The sequence below is a fragment of the Trachinotus anak genome, unplaced genomic scaffold (assembly GCF_046630095.1).
Source record: "Trachinotus anak isolate AG129_WGS33_773 ecotype Australia unplaced genomic scaffold, CSIRO_AGI_Tana_v1 ptg000020l, whole genome shotgun sequence".
Lineage (NCBI taxonomy): Eukaryota > Metazoa > Chordata > Actinopteri > Carangiformes > Carangidae > Trachinotus > Trachinotus anak.
The window spans coordinates 1,599,970-1,621,510 of NW_027273871.1; the positions used below are offsets into that span (position 1 = coordinate 1,599,970).

Genomic DNA, 21,541 nt, shown 5'->3' on the forward strand with positions numbered 1-21,541 from the left:
GGAGTTGTTGGGATCATTAAACAAAGTTTAGTCATGGTGACGTTGTGGTGGTGTGGCTGATAGTGGTGTAGTTAGTTTATAGCCTAACATTAGCTTTTTACTTCTGGTGATTGTATTTAGGAGATTATGGAGCAAAACACCTAAGTATCATAGACTTCTTTCGTCAGAGCTTATTTTCTGCACTAATCCAAAAGCCAGTGTAAAAATCCCAGTGGCTTTTTGTTGAGGGAACCAGGGTGATGCTAACTTCTGGGTCAGCCTACAAAAATGCATCATCCCTTTATTACTCCACTATATCTTTACATAGAAAATAGTTGTTTGCTGCTGTTATCGCTTAAAATCTGGTTTACATAACCTTTAAAGTTCATAACACTGAGTCTGTGTGTGATTATTTTCTACATGAGAAAGAAAAGTGGAGGAAGACAAACATAATTTTGTGTTTCTGTGTCATAAAACAGAAAAAAAAACACAAATAAAAGTTCTATTATTCAACCAAATGAAAAAAAAAAAAACGTTTATGTAATTTTAGTTTTTTAGCAAGCACACATAAATATTTATATATTCTCAAAAACAGCATTTTAATGCAGGCTTGCCAGCTGTGGCCATAATCACTCTTACACACATCCACACTAACTGACTCACATACACACAGTTTGGCTGTTAACAGATTTTTAAAAAATGTAATAAACCATATTGAAAACTTCAGTACAGACTCATTCACACAATATTATTCCGTGTGTTAAAGATCCAAAAAAGAAGAGAAAAAAAAGAAGAAATGTAAAGAATCTTTTGGGAAATAGTTTTACTCTTAAATGTATAACGAGTGTATTTCAAAAAGTGTCAACCTATTCTGTTTTTGTCTGTCAGAGAAATGAACACAACAGAAAATAACTGAATTATGCAGCATTATGTTCATGTTATTATGTCAGTCTTCAGTTTCAAATCAAACTTAAACTGAGGAATCTGCTATCACTGACTGAAATCCAGATTACTGGTTTATTTTAGCCTTCTTAACACTTAAAGAGCTTTTGACAAATACATTAAGGTAATCTTTCTTAAATAAATTAAACATCTTGGTTCATGACTTTGTTAAAATTTAGTTTGGGGGTAAAGTGACAGCAGTGACACTCAGACGTTCGTTCAGATGCTGTCCCTCCAGCAGCTGCTAAACATAGAAAACCCTTCCCGTTGAAACCACGTTCTCCAATTTCTCAGTAGAAATTTCTAATCAACACAACATGTTTTCTGCATGTTAGGATTTTAGTAGCTAACTTCACTGACAATTTCGAAAATTACATCAAAAAGATCCATTAAAGCTGCACTAATTTTTTTTTGTGGGCCATTACTGGGCAGGACATTTTCAAAACGAGCTGACACACATCCAGTGGGGGCGGAGAAACATTAGCACCCACTCTGCAGTAGAGCCTTTTTGCTCTGACCCAATCATACAGCCAGTGTGCAGGCTATTAAACCAAGATGATGACCTAAATGAATCTTTGAACCTCTGAAGAGTCACACTTGGGTGATAATTTTCTGCAACCCATTACACACAGTCATTTGATTCAATCCTGATATCAAAAATATAAATGAATGCAGACATTAAGTCTTGTAAGAATTACATTTCAGGGCATGTTTGCCAGCTCTCTCTTGGCATTACAGTAGTGGTTACTGATCTTAAGCTCTAAGCCGTTGTGCAAATATGGATTCAAAGTTTGTCTACAGTAAGTTATACATACTGTATATGCACAGTGTTTCTACAGTTCATCTCGCGGCTGTGTGTCCTGCAGCCAGTGTTTGTAGACAGCCACAGGATCTATGTTCCAGTGCTTGTGGAAGGAGATGGCCTGCTGCAAAGAGGTCAGTGTCTCAGCGTAGTCCTCTGGTCGGGCCTAAAACATCAAAAACAAGTGGTTACTCTTCTGTGTGTGTGTGTGCCCATCCATGTGTCTACCCAATGATTCATGTTTCATTTACTCAGGGGTTTCCCACTGTTGCAAACAATTTGACTGTTGCCTCAGGGTAGCACAGTTCAATGTTCTGTTTTCAAAGCCTCTATAACCCACAGGACAGGTCTTTCTGTCTTTTATCACCTACATTTAGGGAAGGATAACATGCAGAGAGTGTCACGCAGAGCATCATCTGACACCGAATAAAGGCCAGTGTCTTCAATCTGGCTCCCATCAACACTTGGAGCGGTTTTGGCTGAGCAGTTTCTACTCACACGTCATCCCTCTGCGAGCGAGGTGACAGATGATTTCGTGAAGGCAGCAGTAACAGAAACTGGGTGAGATAGAAATTCATGGGGATGACATTGCACTATTACATCCTTCATCCTGCCAAACAGACTGGCTGTAACTTTAGAGCTGCTTCTACCTAACACGTCAAACACAGAGCCCACAGTCTCAGTGTGAAACCATCAGCCACAGCCTTAAGGTCACTGAAAACAGCAGCTAATTCTGCTCTCTGAGCTAACAGGCAGGTTTCCTTCTTCAGCTAATGAACATTTTCTACTATTCATTTTTGTGATTTGTGCTGTTTTTCATGTCGAGTTCATGGTACTGTGAGCGCTCACTAATCTTGGGTCATTTCCTGACCCCTGCCTTCATCTTGTCTTTCTCCCTCTAGATATCCTTTGACCTGGGTTTCCTTCACAGAAAAGGGAAATCTATATTATCTCAGAAGATGCCGCCTGTCTGAGCTTTTCTCTCTATTACCAAATTATATGTGATTCATCTCACAGATATTGGTTTTGGAAAGGTATTAGGCCATTAAATCCATTGTATTTGAACTCTAATACCTACTATATTGACATACTAGTCCCAAATGCCTGGTTTCAACAGCGCTTTTCTGTGAAGAAGGCCCTTAAGAGCTCTTTTCCAATAATTAGACAAGGCAGTCTATGTGTCATCCACTTCCATAGCACTTTGCTTCATGGGTCTATCATTTCTTAACTAAGGAGTTTACTGTAATTTGGTCCTTATAAAGAAATTAGAGACAAAGTTCTGAGGCTATTAATGAAGATTGTGTTGTGTGCTTAAAAGCTGATACTTTCCACAACATTGTGATTGAAAGAATTGCTCCATCTTAATATTAGTAATCATCTAGTCATCAGCTAATTATTATTGGAAACATCATCCTTAATTTTTGCATTTTCAGCTGACCTGCAGTTCAATGACTGAAAGATTCTCTGTAAGCCACAAACTGAAAACTGTTATTTTCACTTATAATTTGTGTCTTTCAGAGTCTTTATTATTTACAAAAAGATATGGGACCTGTAAAGTTATGCAACCTTGCTCTTATTGAGCATGTCTGAACATTTAAAGGCATGGTCCTCACAAATATACTGTGTACTGTGCTTGGTGTGTGTGTGTGTGTGTGTGTGTGTGTATTGTTCTCTACCTGGTGGAACAGTGGACTGTGTGTGATGGGGACACCCAGGGAAGTGAAGCACCTGCCCAGCACCATGTCATCAGGAGCATCATCACTGTAGCACCTACAACCACTGGAAAGTAGTTTGGACACTGCCACCCTACTGAGCACCATCCTACACACACACACACACACACACACACACACACACACACACACACACACACACACACACACACACACACACACACACACACACACACACACACACACACACACACACACACACACACACACACACACACACACACAAGACTTTTCATGAAGAAATTGATTTAATTGCCCATAATTGTAACCGATAGAGGATTTATTTGCCTGTGTGTGATTTCCTGACCTTCAAGTAATATCTACTTTTATTTTTAATTGTGTACCAATTAAGCAGCGATAAATGCTTTTCTGATTTTTTTCATTTTGAAGAAGTAGTGTTGCTTGATTTTTTTTGAGGGGGGGATTGAACCCCCTCAAGCATCAACAGTTTGTTTCTTTGCTGTCAGATCTGAAAGGTGCTTCCTTTATTGTTGTCTAAACATCTAAAAATGTCATGTATCTAAGAGATGTTCAATCCTCCAAAACTTTATTTAGAGTTCTATAATTCAGAATATTTCATTCACTGCTGTCATGAATGATAGCTACAATTAAGGTTTGGGAGAAGTAGCCAGTAGACTGTACTACACTGTAAATTCAAATCATTCGTACTTGTAAAAAAATTTTTTTTTGGTTTTTTTTTATCTTTAGCTTAATAGCAATACTGGGTATTTTGTTTTACTGCAACACTGTATAAACCTTGCAGAGCAGCTTTGAATGTCCCTCTACTACCACGACGTTCCTTTCATCCTGCAGCCTCACCCTCCTCCTCCTGTGGTGTAGCTGTATCCGCTCTGAACCAAGTTGTAGCCGTATCTCTCCCCGAGGCTCACCGCCTCCTTTGGGTCATAGCAACGCAGCAGTCGCTGCAACCTGGGTAAACTATAAGCAGACAGGAAGTGAGGTTGCAACTTTTAGCTGCAACAGCAACAGTCTTAGTCTCCTCTGCAACATCAATCAAAAGTGCACTGTGGCAGCGTACTTTAAATTTTTATATTCATCCTCTCGTAGAGGAAGGTGAAACAAAAACTCTTCTCTCAGGTACCTGATGAGTGTATCATCGTCAACAATGAGAAGCCAATCAGCCTTTGGCACAGCGTTACTCAGGAACCGCCTCAAGATGGCAAATGTCTTTCCACAGTGTCCTGCAGGGACACAACAAGAAAGACAACAAGTGTGAGAAAGTGTGAGAAAGATGACGCAGGGGTCCATAATTCTGGTCCTGGAGGTTTGTGACTCATAATATGCGAGAGAGGCAGAAACCTCAAACCTCACTGTGTACTGAGAAAGAGAATGTGTCTGTGGCTACGTTTACAATGATACATTTTTCTTTTAAAACAGTGTTTTAAAAGGAAAACGATCTAAGAATAGTGTTGCGGAAACACATATCACATGACCATTTACACACACAGACATTTCTTGAAGGATGTTCAAAATGTTGAACTATACTGTTTTAAACAGGGGGGTGTCGTATGCTCTTTGGACTATTGCCTTTTATATAAATAAGGTGGAAAAAAATAACAGACACACCTGTCATACAATTCAACAGCACCACAAACTGCAGCTGCCATAAAGACTCTAGAGATGAATCAACATCTCTCTGGAAAAGTCTGAACAAAAACTGAATGTTAAAACCATGATGAAGGGAGGATTTATTGCAGGACTGTTGTATAAGACTCCATTAATTTTAGCCAGGTGCACCTAATAAACCTCCACCAGTGTGCTGGTATTGATAAGGGAAAAAAAAGAAATAAAAGGAAGAACAGGAGCATTCTTTTTGCTTTTATTCTCCTGAGCATACGATTAATGTGGTGTTTTAATTAAATGGAAACAGGGAGAGAGAGAGAGAGAGAGAGGCAGTTCACTAAAAGTAAAAAGCGAGAGAATGAAGGAAAGCACAGGCTTGGAAAACATTAAATTGTGGGAGAAAATACAGAAAGAATGACATAAAAGGTAGGAGGCAGAGAACAGGACAGGCAAAACTTCCATCAGCCTGTGAACAAGTGCAGAGAGAGAGGAATATAGAAATGAACAGGAGCAAGAGATGGAGGTGGCGCTGACACTATCCCCTGCTGTGCGACAGGACTCTAGTACATTAGAGGGAGTGACTCAAGTAAATCTGTGCTGTGATCAGGGGTGTCTCAGACAAGGAAACACATCACACAGATATATGTTCCCCTCTCACTAAAGCTGCTCATTAGTGCAGTTGTTGTTTTCTGGCTCTTGAGCCTGTTGTGAGGAAATTCATGACTCATCCATCCACCTCCTCGCTGGCTTTGTGATTATCGTTGTGATTCAGCTGGACTCCGTGGTCTTTTGATTGAGAGGTAGCGATTTGTCCACACATCCATTCATCCATCTGTGGTGCACGTAGAGTGTGAGAGGAGGAGGTCAGCAGAATTACACCTCGGTCTTCAAGAGGCTGAAAGACTTTCTGTCAGCTTTTCTAAAAATGATCTCACATCAGGAGCGAAACACTGGAAAACAAAAGGGGATGATGGGAGACACGGCTGTGTGGCGACTGAACCACCACGTGAACTCCAGTTTGTACGTAAAATTTTGAACCGGTGGTTGGTTCTAGATGAAAAGTCTTCAGAGTCATTTGGATTCATTGTGTGTGAACCACAAATTTCTGTGCAAGATTTTGTGACAATCCACCTGGTAAAAGTTGAGATATTTCATAGAATAAGTGAAGATTTTTACCTGATGGTGGCGCAACACTGCCTACACCCGCCTCAGAAACCAAATGAAAGGGATCGGAATCAGAAATCTTTGTTTATATCATGGGTTTCTGTTTAAAAAGCTGACACATTATTATCAAATATCAAAATCAGCATCAGCCTTGAAAATCGTTGCAAACCTAAGAGCCATGTCAGTGGCTCGGCTAAAGAGTCTACATAGTGAGTTTCTTCTCTATAAATGTGCAGATCTGATCTTAAGCTGCACATCATCGAGTGGCATCCCGTCGATCACCACCCACGCTTCTGTTTCTAACCTGATCTGTCCTGCAGGGATCAGTAAACATTGCTGCAGCCCAGCTCACCTCTCTCAGTGTTGCGCACTCCCAGACTGATTGTGGGTACGGAGGCATCAGTGACATCGCTGTAGTACTCCAAATACCCAGCGTCTTTCCCCCAGGTTGCCTTCACCACTGACACTGTGAGGAGAAAGCGGAGGGGGGGTGATTAAAAAGATAATTAAAACTATGTCCAAGTCCCTCACTGAAGTGAGGAGTGTGATTAAATGATGGAAAATGTCTCCTGCCTCTCTGCCTGCAGGGAGAAAACAATTACGATGTCTCTGAACACTGGTTAACTATATGCTTACTTGCTGCGTCTATATTAAAAATACAAAATAATAACTGGCAATCATACCACACATAATTAATTTTACCTCTGACAGGTGGGAACCAATCCTACATTAATTTAATTTCAAAAAAAAAAAATGAATTGCTCATACAGAGAACACCGTGACAGCTTGTTATTACATTTTAATTACCTGAAAGTCAAGTAATAGCAAATTAACAAACTCTTACCAAAGTCAATCACACAGTGTTCTTTGTACTTTTGATTTTGTTAATGGCTTTAAAATAGTCAGTCCATAACTACCTGCTGACTTTGACCCTGAAAACAGACATCAATGTTTTGGATAATTACACAAACTGTTGCAATTTCAGCGGAGAGTCCAGATGAGGTTGTGAATTTCAACAGCTAGTTTTTCACCTGACAGGTTAACGGGGACTGAATGACCACCAGACTGTTAAGCAGGTAAACAACACAGCAGTGATATGTTAAAAGACAGCAGTAAAACTTTTGCAGCTACATTTCCATTTAATTTTCATTTACTCGGTGATAAACAGGAACTGAAAGAGTTTGTTTTGGCAACCGGAAGCAACAGCAGCTGCCCAGGCTCAGAGGATCAATCCAACTTTTACACCAAAAGGGCCGCACAGGAAGCCAGCAGGTGCATTACAAGTCAAACATTTACTATTTCTCTTCACAGCACCTTCACCGTGGACAAAATGCGGTAACATTATACTTTTACATTCACTACATGAATGCAGGAAGGTAACAGAACATCAGTTGTGTAAAGAATCTGAGTACATTTACTCAAATACTTTACTTAAGAGCAAATTGAGATATTTGTACTTTACTGTAATTTCAATTTTTTATGCTTTACATGTTTTACTCCACTACATTTATTTGACAGCTTTACTTGTTGCTTCTCAGATTAGATAAATGAATAAATACAATTCATTGCCAAAGATTAAAATTAAAGGATTAATTTATCTGGTGCCCCTATGAAAGGAAAAAGTCTGACCCCCATAGGTTTGGACTTGACTTTTAATTCATGAAACCATGTCCTTTCAAAACTGGTAATTATTAACAAACACGCACCTCGCTCCGAGTGGAATTTTTGACAAGTTTTCACAGCAACAAATACGTCTTTCTTTGAGAGCGGATCTCCCTAAAAATAGAGAGAAACAGAAACAGCAGTCTTCATTGTCAAGAATATGATGCATAAGAGCAATAAGATGAGGCAGAAAAAAAGAGTGCACAGGTGCACACACACAAACACAGAGTGAGGAGCAGCATATACAGAGTGTAATGGACCTAAATTTGAGTCAGGATGGCTGAATGAGGTACACTCAGTTCTGACAGTATTATCATGTGTGGGTTAGTGTGCCACTTAGATTCTCTGGCCAGAGATAGCAATACTTTCTTCTGCACTGAAGTCCCATTTCAGATGTCTCTTCTTATTCCAGAAAATGACCAACAGTAATCAATGTGTTATTACTTATTTATAGCTGTCGGTTTTGATCTGCTACGACTGCAGGATGTTCAGCATGAACACACATGAACACACCTGCACATGATGGATAACTTCCATTCCTCCGTGTTAATAGGTATTAGATTCTTGATCTATTCTTAGTGTGTGACTTTTGTTCCTTGGCTTGTTAGTTTGGACCTTTGTTGTCAACAATGCGGACAATTCAACCAGTCAAACTTTATTTGTTTAGAACTTTTCATACAGGTCAGTGCAGTTCAAAGTGCTTCACATATGAGTGATAAGCTATAAAGAAAAGGATAATCAGGTAAGAGTTGCAGAGCTGCAACTGCAGGCTTCAGCTTTACTACACAGCATTAAAAACTACGAGACCATCAACACACATGATTTAAAAAATATAAACAGAGGAGAGAATAAAAATGGGGTGCTGGATGTTCATATGGAAGGTGTGCTTTTAGCATCCTAATTGCATTGAAAGGAAAGATTTGCTGAACACTTTTAATGGCTCTTAATCTCCCTGAGGGTAAAAGCTCAAAGTGTGTGTAGAAGGGTGGGATGAATCACTTATATTTAATTCATATTTCTCATTTATTCCCAAAATTCAGATTCCTATACGACATCAAGATGTTAATGTGACCATCAATCAGTCTTTCAAGATATTTATAACTACTGTCGATTTCTGCAGGGAATCCAGAAATTGTCAAGAGCTGCAGTTTATCCAGAGCCTGTTGCTTAATGAACTAAGGTGGTGTTAACTCCATTTACATCAATCTACTTCTCATCACTGCTAAAGAGAAACTTAACGATTAAGAAATGGTCGATTTTAAATGTTTTCTTCTTTGTTCTGTCCCAAGAAACTGGATCTATGGGCCACACAAGTGTAGTTTTACTTTACTTCTATACCAGCTGACATTGTATTGACATCATCCCCTTTACTGTTCTGGTATAAGAGAGATGTATCTGCTCCAGATATCAGAATCAGAATCAGGTTTATTGCCAAGTAGGTTTTCACATACAAATATAACAGTAAACATAGTAAGAGTAAATATAAAGAATGATCTTAAATATAATAGCTAACATTTAAATAGAAAAATACAATATAATATTCACATAATAAAATAAAAACTTTCACTATAAGGTCTGGTGAACTTGTCAAGCTGTGCATGTGAGAGGTCTATTATATGCTATTTGCTTCTACTGTATATCTAGGAAGTATAGAAATTAAGACTTTCCCTCCTGTCTTTCATTCATTCATTCATTGTTCTGTGTGGCCACTTTCTTCTTTAGCCTTCACCCTGAAATCTGCCATCCTGTGCTCATTTTCATTGGCTTAAAAAACAAATGCTGCAGTGACCCGTCATCACAGACGCAGTGCGGTTGAAAGTGTACTTGGTTTCCGTACAGCCTTCACAGTGACTCAGCTCACTCATCCCTGCGGCCCCGCCTGCATCATGGGCTCAGCGTTTGATATTTAACTAAGCTCGACATCTGAGTTGTAAATGTGACTGAAGGCGATGGAATATAAAAACAAACATTACAGATGTCCTTGATTTTGTCCTGTTGTGAATCACCTACACTAAATCCTAGTCATGTCAACATGAATCACACATGTTCAGCCCAGAACAACTGCCAGCTGTGTTAACCTGATGAGCCTTTGGCCGATGAACACACACATGCTCACATATGTTCACACACATATGCGACAAGTTAAGTTCTATATTGATCCCAGTATAATGATGTAAAGGTCATAAATTAAGAGTTGTACTGTACATACACAGTTGGGCAGGTAGGTTGTAAATGTGGTCGCACAGTTGTCTGCAGGCTCTGTACAAAACTCTGGCACCGCCGTCAGCTTTGGACCATTTCCCTCCTCCCAAATATACAAGGCAATCTAGAAAAACAGAGACAGAGACGAATGTAGGAAGAAACAGTGACAGTGACAATTTTCTGCTTAATGTAAAGTTTAATCCTTTCTGGTTGAAAAGATGGAAAAAAAAGCATCAGTGACATTTGACAAAGTAAAAGATACAACGGCAGCACTGATAGTCACTGTCATGATATGAAAAACCAATTATTCTCAGTCTGGGACAGGTGCAACATCTCACTCTCGCTCACTCCTCAAACAGTACATTTATTTCCTGGCAGCTCTGAACCTCTTCATAACTCGATGTTGGTAGTATACTCTCACATGGACGATGATTTATTTTGTATTACCCATAACTCCTTAAAGACACTGCTTAAAGACTCACGCTATGCATTTACATTTTATTATTCCCTTGCATTTTAATGAGGATTAACATTATCAATTAATAACTTTGGACACCACAAAATTTAAAGTAAAACGCAACTTTCTTTGACCTTGAATTTACTGTAATCTTAGGACAAGAGGAATTAAAAAATATCACATAGAAAAAAGATTTTTTCCATAACATTATAATAATAACCTAATAATAAAGATAAAAACACAAGAACACCAAAGGTTCTCACAATACCTACCATTTCTGTTCGTGCAAAGCAGTATATAATTGTCACACTATTGATTGTTCCCCCAACACACAAATACTCACAAATATTCAGACACACTTAGAAATAGAGCTCTTGCATTAGTTATATAATAACAGCTGCTGTAACAAAAAGCTGCAGGGGTTGAGTCTCAGAACTTTTCAACAAAATACTAGTCAGCCGCTGGGGGAATGCTGTCTATCATCATTATATGATCAGCAGGCAGCCTTCAAGGTGACACTGATGATGATGATGATGCTTTTGACAGCATTTACTGAGGCGCAAAGTATTGGAGAAGTGAACCAGAGTCTTAACAAAAATGCTACTATAGCGACTGGCAGGAGATGAAATTGTTTTAAAGTACCTCGTGGTTCAAGTCGATGGTGAAATCTGACTTCAGGTGCTCGTGTTGGATCCGCTCAGCGAGTCTGAAACACATGACGGTGAAAGAAAATGAAAGAAGGACGACAAACAGCCGAATGGAAGCAGGAACCTTCCTACACTGTATATGTGAATGTGCAACAGTGAGACAGTGTCGCTCAGCAATTCCTCCAGCAATTTCATCAGACATTTATACCAAATACATCAAGAGTCTTTTTGTTATTATTTCAGGTATGATTACACAGGCACTAGAAAACAGCTAAAGACTGGAATAAATGCAATGATAGAGATGGCATCCTATGAGTCTGTGTTCAATAGATTAAAAACCTCTGAAGATAGAACTTCCTTCTGGGACCTTTTATGGGCTGTTTAGTTTTCAGTTATAGCCACAAATGTGATTGTGACATGTTTTCCTTTCATTTTTCTTGCTACTTATTTAACTTATGCAATAGCTGTAATGGTTTCTTCTCCTACAACCCTGAGATGATGATATGAAGGCTTTCTCTCTACTCTGTACCACCTTGTTCTTGAATGTCAAAGAAAGAAAGGAGAGAAACTTATAAGTGACACATTGATGCTCAGACACACAAACCTCTGGAGCAGCGGGGCGCTGAGAGCCCAGCCTGCTGCAGGGTCAGGGTAACCAAAGGAACTGGGGTCTTCAGAGAAGGCATAATGGTGGATGATGGAGGCCTCGTTGTCATGGATACGCTTACCCAAAAACCATTCCTGTGAGTTTCAAAGAGGGAAACGGGGCAGGGTGTTTTAAAAAGAAACTTGCTCAGTTATTTTCTTTGCGTTCCTTGTTTAATATTGCGTATCAGAGTAGTGAACTAAATCACCATCAGGACACTCACACAGCATGAAGAGCTGAAGACTGTGTAATGCTGAAGTTGTTGTAAAAGAGTGGACACCCCTGGGCAAATTCCTTATTCTGAAGATATTCGAAGTGAAAAGAAAATACAATACAATCCACGCCGCAAGCAGGCGTTAAAAATCAGCAGGTCAAGAATGCGGAAAACACAACAATGGGCCCCTCAGAGCAACTGAGTGAGGATCTGAAAATGAAATTGATGGGGAGGCTACAAAAAGACGCCAAAGTGATTTCCACTGTCTGAAATGTCATCAAGAAATGTCAGTTAAGGGAAACTTTGGAAGTCAAGAGAAGGTCCTGAAGACTAAGAAAACTCTGCTGGGCAGAGACGCAAAGCTCAGCCCCCATGTGATTAGAAAGCGCCTGCGGGGAGGTTCAGCTGACACAGGAGTGGTGGTGCACAGTTCCACTGTGCAGCATTGACACACAAAGAGGGAAGAGAAGGACACTCACATTTTCAATGTGATTGAAAATCTGTGGATAGATCTTTAACAAGCTGTGCTTGTGCAAAACAGCTTAAAATATCAGAGAACCTGAAGTGATCTGCAGGAAGAGAGGGTGAAACGTCCTAAATCAACAACAGAAAGTCGCTCAGCTGGCCACAGACAGTGTTTGCAAGCTGTGATATCCACCAAAGGGCTGTTAGTAAGTACTGACTGAGTAGGCTGCCCAAACCTTTGCACATGCCACAATTACCATTTAATTTACCCTTTTTTCAGAAACAAAAACGTAACATTTGAAAAGAGGTTGATTTTTCTGTCTCATCAAAATGTATTATTTGACCAAACTTTTGAATACAACTGCATACATTCAGTTTTTTGTGCATCTCACCTCATGGACTTGGTATCTATGGAGGACCTCCAGCAGAGCAGCGAGTGTGACTCTGGTTTCTTCCTCTATGAAGAAAAACCAGGATGCTGATTGGCCATAAGTGGCAAAGAGCCTGGAAAAGATCCCCAAGAAGACATATGCTTTATGCCACGGTTTCCCCCACAGGAATCATAGTTATATGTTATTGAAGTGAATTGAATTCCCATATGTGTGTTTACCACTCACTGAGGAAGTGCAGGGAGGATACTCCAGTCCCCAACATATGCTGACAGCTCATGGAGAAGAAGAACAACTGGAACTCCCTGTATAACACAAAACAATTAGATTTACAAAAAGTCCTTAAATGAATACTGCAAACATCCTGCAGTCACATGAACAACATGAAATACAGTGCAAAAAGTCTTCTAAACCAGTTTTATTTTAGCGCATTTCATTTATGATGAGTACAGACTTCTTTCTGTGTGTGTGTGTGTGTGTGTGTGTGTGTGTGTGTGTGTGTGTGTGTGTGTGTGTGTGTGTGTGTGTGTGTGTGTGTGTGTGTGCATCTGAGGGAAACAAGCAAACAAATCTATGCAGACATACAGGTAAATGTGTTTCTTTTGAATTTTGTTATCAGGAATTCAACTCTGTGGTTTGTTAAACATGTTTCAGATGAGGTGTTTGTAAAGTGTTTGTTATCTTAAATGATGAAAATCACTTTCCTCTATGATAGCATAATGCATGTCAACGTTGCATTGCAATCTTTTTATGTTTGCTCTGGAAAATTAAGATGTTAAGAAGCTTAATTCAATTAATTTCATATGGATAGTAGTATAATTTATATTGCATGGTTATCCAACATACATAGGTATGTCTTTCTGGGATCAAACCAGTTTCTGTTGAAGATACATTTATTAAATTCCTCTGACAATCATGGCTAACACATTAGGTCTATCAAAAAATATATCCATTGCATCTGTGATTAAATTTAGGTGTAAAATAAGAAAAAAAGCATGTTTGAAACTCTTTTACTTGACTGATTTTAAGAAGATCTCAATTCCACTAAATACAATAAAAAATTGTCACCACTGAGTAAAACAGTTCAGCACATGGCAATCAAAGAGAACAAAGGTCCTTTAGGCAATGATGCTCATTTTTACCACTAGAGGGCCCTGTCTGAGGGTCCCTGAAGGATACGTGATGGCAAAGCTGTAACAACAGAGGAACAACTGTATGAAAGGTTAAACACAAACAACACAATTAAGAAAAGAATAAAATGTTTTTGTCACGATATATTGCATTTTACGGCGAGTAAACAAAACTACATTTATTCTTGTTCCTTTTCATTTTGTTAAAAGATTAAGATTCATGCACAGTCATCACTTAACATTAGGTCAATATTACATGTGTTCATGTCTTTCAGTGTGACATCTATACATGTTCGTCGTCCATCTGATCATTTCTAATTTGAAGGAGAATGTTAAAACACTCCTTTACCAGTAAAGGTCCTACATTCAAAGTCCAACTTCAGTAAAACTACAGAAGTATCAGCAAAATGTACTTCAAGCACCAAAAGCAAAAGGCAGAAAAAGGCCAGTGCATGAGTGGAAGAAGTTTGAACTTATTTTGCAGTTAGCACGCAGTGGTTCCCAACCTAGGGGCCTTGGTCACTCTAAAGAGTCATAAGCTATATCTAAAGGTCATGAGATGACTGTTGAGATAGGAAAGGAGAAAAAACAAAGTTCTGGTTTCTGGAGTTTTCTCTAATCTTATTTATAATTTCACCTGTTTGGGTTTATACTGTTATTTAAATGAAACCATCTGAGAAGTTTAGAGGGGAAACGTCTCTTTGGCTTCTTTGCTAACAACTCATTGACATCTGAAACATGACAAACACTGCTTTTATTGTTCGGGTTAACACGCCACAAAGGTTGCAGATCTCTGCTTTAATAATGCCTTGTATTTTATAGGATTATCATATGTTTTCAAATGTAAAATCTTAATCCAAATCTAGTCATTACAGCTGTTAAATACATCAAGTGGAGTAAAAAGTTGGAATATTTCACTCTGCTGGATGTAGAAGTCTGAAGTAGCACAAAATGGAAATAGTCAAGCAGGTACAAATATCTCAAATTTGTTAAATTTGTCCTTAAGGACAGCACTTGAGCAAATGTCATGAAAGAAAAAATAACAACACAAGGACAGACGATGATGAGCCGGACTCTCATCTGGAAATGAGTTCTTCACTGACGGCCTGTAGGAAATGATAGATGCTGCACTGACACTGACGGATGATCTGCTGAATACACCTGAGCAGGCTGGTGGGTGGATGTTGAGCATCAGCATTCGCACCCCCTGCTGTGTGTAACCGTTTGTTTTATGTGGTTTCGATCATAGTTTTGGCTCAAAATGAGGACAAAACAAGTCGCCTCCTTCCTCACCAAGTGACTCCTGCAGAAGAACGTACAAATCTCCTCCATGCAGCTATTTATAGCACTGATGCAGACACAGTTGTATGGATTAATAAAGCAAAAAACAGGTTTGAAATAAAAGTCCTGCTTCTGTCTTGTCTGAGCAGAGATCAAGCACCTCTGTCAGTTATACCCATGTTTACCCTAAGTAGCAGCGAGCGACCAAAGGGATGCTGCAGAGCTCTAAATGAGGCGTTTGAAACAGCAGCATTATATCAATGTAACAGATCATTACTATATACAATAGTTCCTGCAAGCAAGTGTGACAGGGTAATGGAGAACACTCCACAAACTACACTGTGAGTAGGCTTTAACCTTTTGGAGGCCATGACTGACTGTACAAAATTTCTTGGCAATCCATGTAACAGTTGTTGAGATATTTCAGTCTGGACCAATGTGGTGGACTGACCGACAGATTAACAATACCTCACCCAGAGCTTTGCTGCAAGTGTGGCTAGAAAAGAGTGTTTCAATTGTCACATACAGCTTGGTGCAGGTAAGAAAAAGCACCATGGGAATACCTCATTACATCGTGTGTCTGAAGTCCACATGCAAACACAGGTCTACTTCTTTGTTTTTTTTATTACCATCTGCTGTAAGTGTTGCGGTGAGATGTGAACCGAAAAGAGCTGAGAGAGCAGCGGCCAAATGAGACGACTCTGTAATGAGGTTGGAAGATGAAGTCAAAAGGATGTGACATTGTGACATTAACCAAATGTTTATCTTTCACTGTAATATTAAGCCAGGTTGTGGATTTAAATCCGCTGCTCGTATATAGTTGATATCATGACCGCAGCTGTGTGACTATGAATTATTGTATGAGCCTTTTAAGCGTCAACAGGTAAACGATGAAACATCTGTGCGCCACACAACAAGCTGACAGCATGTCAAGAGTCTGTGACTGTTTGCCGCCTTTAATCTCCATCTTAACACCTGGTTATACGTCAGTCAGAAAAACGCATGACGCACAACCTGCCCTCACTCCAAACAGCTTTCTACAATCAAGGCCCATCTTGCTGCAATAAACATCAAGTCTGGAGAAAGCTCGCACTCGCTCAGATGACACACTCTTATCACAGCCCGTAAGCACACGGATGCCTCCAATGGTGCTATTTCTGAAAGCTCGCCTATTTTTCACAGCATGCAAGTCTGATTTTACATTGATTTTGATTATTCGATACAACCTTTCAACATCTCTGTTCCCAGAAAGAATACCCCCTCTTTCTCCTGAGAGACACCTGTTTCTGTCAAAGTGCTTTTTATGAACAGGTGCTATGTTGTTGATGACTCATTCTATTGTTCTTGTCAATACTGAGCACATCACAGTGTAGGTCGGGGTTTATGTGAACCCCTCGTTTAATGACATCAACAAAAGCTAACTGGGATCCGGAGTTTGTAAATCTGGAGTCCAGTCAATAAAACTAAATTGGAGATGAGGGTTAGATTAATTAATAATTATTAATCAAATAATATGATTAAAATAATTAAATAAATAAATAATTAATAGAAATACATCAATATATCATATATATATATATATATATATATATATATATATATATCAATATTACATTATATATATATATATATATATATATATATATATATATATATATAATTTTCACTCTGCTGTTCACAAGAAGCATCTGCTGGAAGTTTCTCCCATCTCCACACAGGATCTCCGGACCTCAGCCAGACTGAACATCAGGTTCTTGGTCACCTCTCGTACCAAGGCCCCTCTCCTGATTGCTCAGTTTGGACCAGCAGCCAGCTCTCGGAAGAGTCTTGGTTGTTCCACACATCTTCTATTAAAGAATAATGGCAGCCAGGGGCGACCCGATAGCTGATTGGTTGGGGCACGTACCATGTGAGTGCAAGATGCAGTCGCCGGTTCAACTCCCCACCGGCCCAACTGCATGTCATTGCCCTCTCTCTACCCCCTTTCCTGTCAGTCTCCACTGTCCTGTCTGATAATAAAGGCACAAAAGCCTGAAAAAAAAAAAAAAGAGTAATGGCAGCCACTGTGCTCTTTGGGAACCTCCAATGCGGCAGAAATGCTTTGAGGAATTCCCCAGATCTCCTGTGAATGAATTGTGAATTGACCACAGGTGGACTCCTATCAAGGTGCAGAAACGTCTCAGAGATGATCGGGAGAAATAGGAGCTTACAGTCACAGCAAAGGGTCTGAATACTTGTGTCGATGTGATATTTCAGTTTTTCCTTTTTATTAAATTTGCAAAAATCTCTAGTCATTATGGGGTACTGGGTGTAGACTGATGAGCGGAAACATGATTTTTAATAATAACATAAGGCTGGAACATATCAGAATGTGAAAAAGTGAAGGGGTCTGAATACTTTCTGAATGGACTGCATGTCCTCTTCTTCTGTCTTTGTTTCCTTCTGTTCTGATATTCTTCTCTGACATATTCCCCCTGAGTGTATAATTGCTGTTCACAGCTGCCATGAAAGAACAGCCACTGAATAAGCCATGAATGACAAAGTGGAGACTGCTGGCGGGCAGCCTGCCCAATTTTGCATATATTTTATAAGCGTGGAGCTAAACTGACATTCCTTGACATTCTCACTAACCGCATCTTCTTTCTGTCTCACAGGGAGAAATTAGTTCGGTAAACACCTCGAATCCCCACCAACAACAACGCATGGCTTCGAAACAAGAAAATCATAGACGTGTCAAATTCAATCACCGCTCCCACTGGGTCACCGGGGAACCCTACACTGATGTGTTCACAAACAAAGCATATGTGATTTAAGTTTTTCCAGCTGCTACAGCGCATTCGTTGTTTACAGGCAGCAGTGTGATTGCACAGGTCTCTGCACTAAATAAAGGCGACACAGACTCAGGGAGAGGTTAAGAGACTATGGTAAGAGCATGAATATGAAATGTTCCTTTGTCGAGGGAAAAGAAGATTTTAAATAACTTCTGTTCTTCACAACAGCCTCGGACAGTTTTGATTTTTAATATGTTGCTGTAGAAATTGTTGCACGGAGCCCCTGCTGACGGCCTTCTGCCATTTTTTCTATCCAGGAGGGTTTTGTGGATTAAAACTGAGGTTGGAGGAAGAATCAAAGACTAGCGCAGAACTCTCTCTTTTTATTTCACAGCATCCTTTCCCATACAGAGAAAATCAAGACTTCTGTGTCTCTACTGCAGGCCGTCGTGTCCACATATGACTGATGTCTCATTTCATTGATGTCTTGAACAAATTAATTTTCACAGGCACACATTGTGAAATAACTACTGTATGACAGCTTGGTTCCTCTCATCTCAGGTAGGGGAGCTGTACGACAAGGAGGACACCTATTGGTGCCAGTGTAATACCACAGTAATGCATGAAGCCAAACCCCAAAAGTCACTGACACTGATTAAAAATAAAGAGGTTTGCTTCTGCATTATACTGTTGTCGCCATCACCACATTGTGTGCACGTTGTCAGCATATGCGCAACCTTTTCGAGCCCTTATTGGTGATTACAACATTTCTAACTTTAAACCATAAACTGAAGTGCTGCCTATGAACCTGCCCTAAGCACTAAGATACATAAATACAGAAGGTTTTATGTTTATACGCTGTTACCACACTGCTGCTGACCATTTTTGCTGATGATAGAATATATTGAAAATATACTTTTAAAAATATAAATGTATATTGTAATACATTTACTATTAATAAATATATGCTATACTTATATTGTAAGTATAAAATTGAGCTTTGATTCACATTTACAGACAGATAACAAAATGCAAGTTGTTGTGCTGCCTGTGCAGACACCTGGACTGATCAAAATAGATTAAAAGGTGTATCTGTTCCATCAGATGTGTGTGAGAGAGACGACGCTGATGAAGTGCTTTCTTTCTAGACACGGTTAGTCTACAGTCATGAGGCCGGCACAGCGCTGCTCTGAACCACATGCTAAAGTTAGCAGGCAAACATGCTCATAAACAAATTAGCGTTTAACATTTCTTAACACAATTAGCAGTAAAACAAAGTATTCGGTGACTGGAATGGTGACCTGATGGTGGTGTGGGATGGAAAGTCAGAGGTAGATATTATTCCTGTGAGCTTCACAGTGCTAACAGCTCAGCCATCCAGTGCCTGCCATGTGTTACCTGTCCAAGTTCAGCCGCCTGCTGCAGAATCTCCACCTTCCTCTGAACACCTCGACGGGCGTGGAAAGAGTTTCTCTGACTCTGGATCACTATCACCACCTCTTCCAATCCTAGGAGGAACACTCACAGAAAAGGCAGAGGGATGACGTATTAGGAAAAGAAAAGAGACATGGCGATGCAAACAGACAAGGAGAAGCAATAGAAACACACAGGAATCTGCAATAATTCGGATAATACAACAATACAACACAATAATCATTTGTTTTCTTGCCATGAAAACATCACAGTGACAACAAGACTGCACAAAATCACTGCACCCAGCCAAGAAATAGTTCCACTCCTTCCGCTCATAAAACCACTGCTTATCATTTTTATGTTTAGTTTTTTTGTATGGATTAGATAAACAAGATACAACATGTTAATTAGTGAGCTTTAAAGGTGCTGGTAGGTGGGTTTTGCTTCCTTGTCACAGAGCCAAGCAAACTGTTTCCCTTTATATATCTATTCCCTCTAAATAATGTATTTCCCAAAATGTTGAGCTATTCCTTCAACTCCTCCTCCTATTAGATTTATTTATTGTAATTTACAATCTTCAAGATGTTAGTGTCTGGGTTGAGCTTTTCATGCACACACACACACAACTTCAAATACAAAATGGCGGCATGGGAAATTACTCCTCATTAACATGCACCACAAAACTGATTTGCTTTAATTTCTGACCATCTGCAGCGAAATCCCTCACTCACCAACAGAGCTGTGTGCGGTGTGGCCCTGATGCTCTGCTGCCTGCGGGGAGTCAGAGTTGATTCTCGTTAAGTCTGACACACGCTGCTGAGCTGCATAATGAAGCATAATCACGACAAGAATCTGAGGGGGGCACTTACATGAGCTCGACCTGTGTGTCTGTCTTCAGCAGAGGGACCTGAAGGCGGCAAGAAAGACGCAACAGTGTTATCATAGTATCATCGAAATGCAAAAACTATTACTGCTGACATCAGTAATGAATCAATCTATCAGTCAATCAGTGAATCTACAGAAAAAATTACTTTGCAGCAGCTTTAATGAGCAATAAGTGTGTGTAATTAGTTTATGCACACTGGGTTTGTCTACACTTGTGACTGAGATGAAGATCAGATCACATTTTATGACCAATTAATGCAGAAAACCAGGTATTTCCAAGGGCTTCATACTTTTTCTTGCCATTGCATTTATTCTTAAAATTTCTGATATTTTTGATAATTTTCGTTAACTGACAATCACCTTCATCATGTCTTCCTACAAAGGCTTCTGAATAATTCTGCCTGTGAACACTTTTCAAGATGGCATATTAAATTAAACAAAATAAAGCAAAATTAGCTTTGACAACATTTATTTAATTAACCTTGTGCGAATATATGTAATTTATATCTCCTGTTTGCACAACCCCATGGAATCACCTGGTCTGGCCTGTTGGTTTGTGATGTGTCAAGTTACACAGAATAAAATCAACATTTCCTATTTCTAATTTCAAAATTAAACATCCCAATATTTTGTAACACGACAAATGCCACAATGACACGCTTGAATGTCTCATCTGTGTACATCTTAATTTCAGGATATCCACTGATACACTTCCAAACTATAATGTGCTTTATGCGTTGTTATATTATATTGATAACATTTTACTTTGAAGCCCGAATCGGAGTAATTTCCGGTCCCTTCCAGCCCGTCTGACGCAGTGTATCTTACTTGATGCTAGCGGGCTAGCTAACACAGTAGCTGCGTCGGCCGGACATTGACCCCACTTACCAAGCCACAGAAGGAGCACAGCGACCAGTTTACATCCGGTAACCACATTACGGTGTGACATGACTCCCGTGGGTGTAGGTTTTCGTTTGAAATCACCGTCTACTCATGGCGACCTGAGGAAAAGTGGTCATCTACATTCCTGCGCTGGCAGGAGCGTGTGTGCCGGACTGACAGTGGCTGTCAGTGTGGGGGTGCAGCGACCTCTGGTGGACGCTAGTTTGCTGCAGATGAGCAGGGAGCATCCAGGCTGAGTGACACCTGCTCTGACCCACACTACCCCACGCTGG

At 39.7% G+C, this 21,541-nt stretch overlaps 1 protein-coding gene across 3 annotated transcripts; it reads right to left on the reverse strand.

The window, feature by feature from the left end:
• Nucleotides 1–501: 501 nt before the first annotated feature.
• On the reverse strand, nucleotides 502–21,447 carry b3glctb (beta 3-glucosyltransferase b). 3 transcript variants are annotated; one of them, XM_071506069.1, is made up of 15 exons: nucleotides 21,255–21,447; nucleotides 20,351–20,388; nucleotides 20,213–20,252; nucleotides 19,467–19,576; nucleotides 13,115–13,191; nucleotides 12,890–13,001; nucleotides 11,777–11,913; nucleotides 11,168–11,231; nucleotides 10,076–10,192; nucleotides 7,911–7,980; nucleotides 6,557–6,670; nucleotides 4,559–4,658; nucleotides 4,276–4,395; nucleotides 3,400–3,544; nucleotides 502–1,889 (listed from the first exon to the last, which is right to left on the reverse strand). In XM_071506069.1, exons 1-15 carry the CDS (start codon nucleotides 21,313–21,315, stop codon nucleotides 1,755–1,757), a joined length of 1,440 nt encoding a protein of 479 aa, XP_071362170.1. In that variant the 5' UTR covers nucleotides 21,316–21,447; the 3' UTR covers nucleotides 502–1,754. The 3 variants fall into 3 exon arrangements, 2 of the variants coding, with proteins under 2 accessions (XP_071362170.1, XP_071362169.1); XM_071506068.1 differs by having other exon boundaries at nucleotides 1,615–1,889; nucleotides 19,467–19,588; XR_011694592.1 differs by lacking the exon at nucleotides 502–1,889 and having other exon boundaries at nucleotides 3,409–3,544; nucleotides 4,213–4,395; nucleotides 19,467–19,588.
• Between the last annotated feature and the right edge of the window lie 94 nt (nucleotides 21,448–21,541).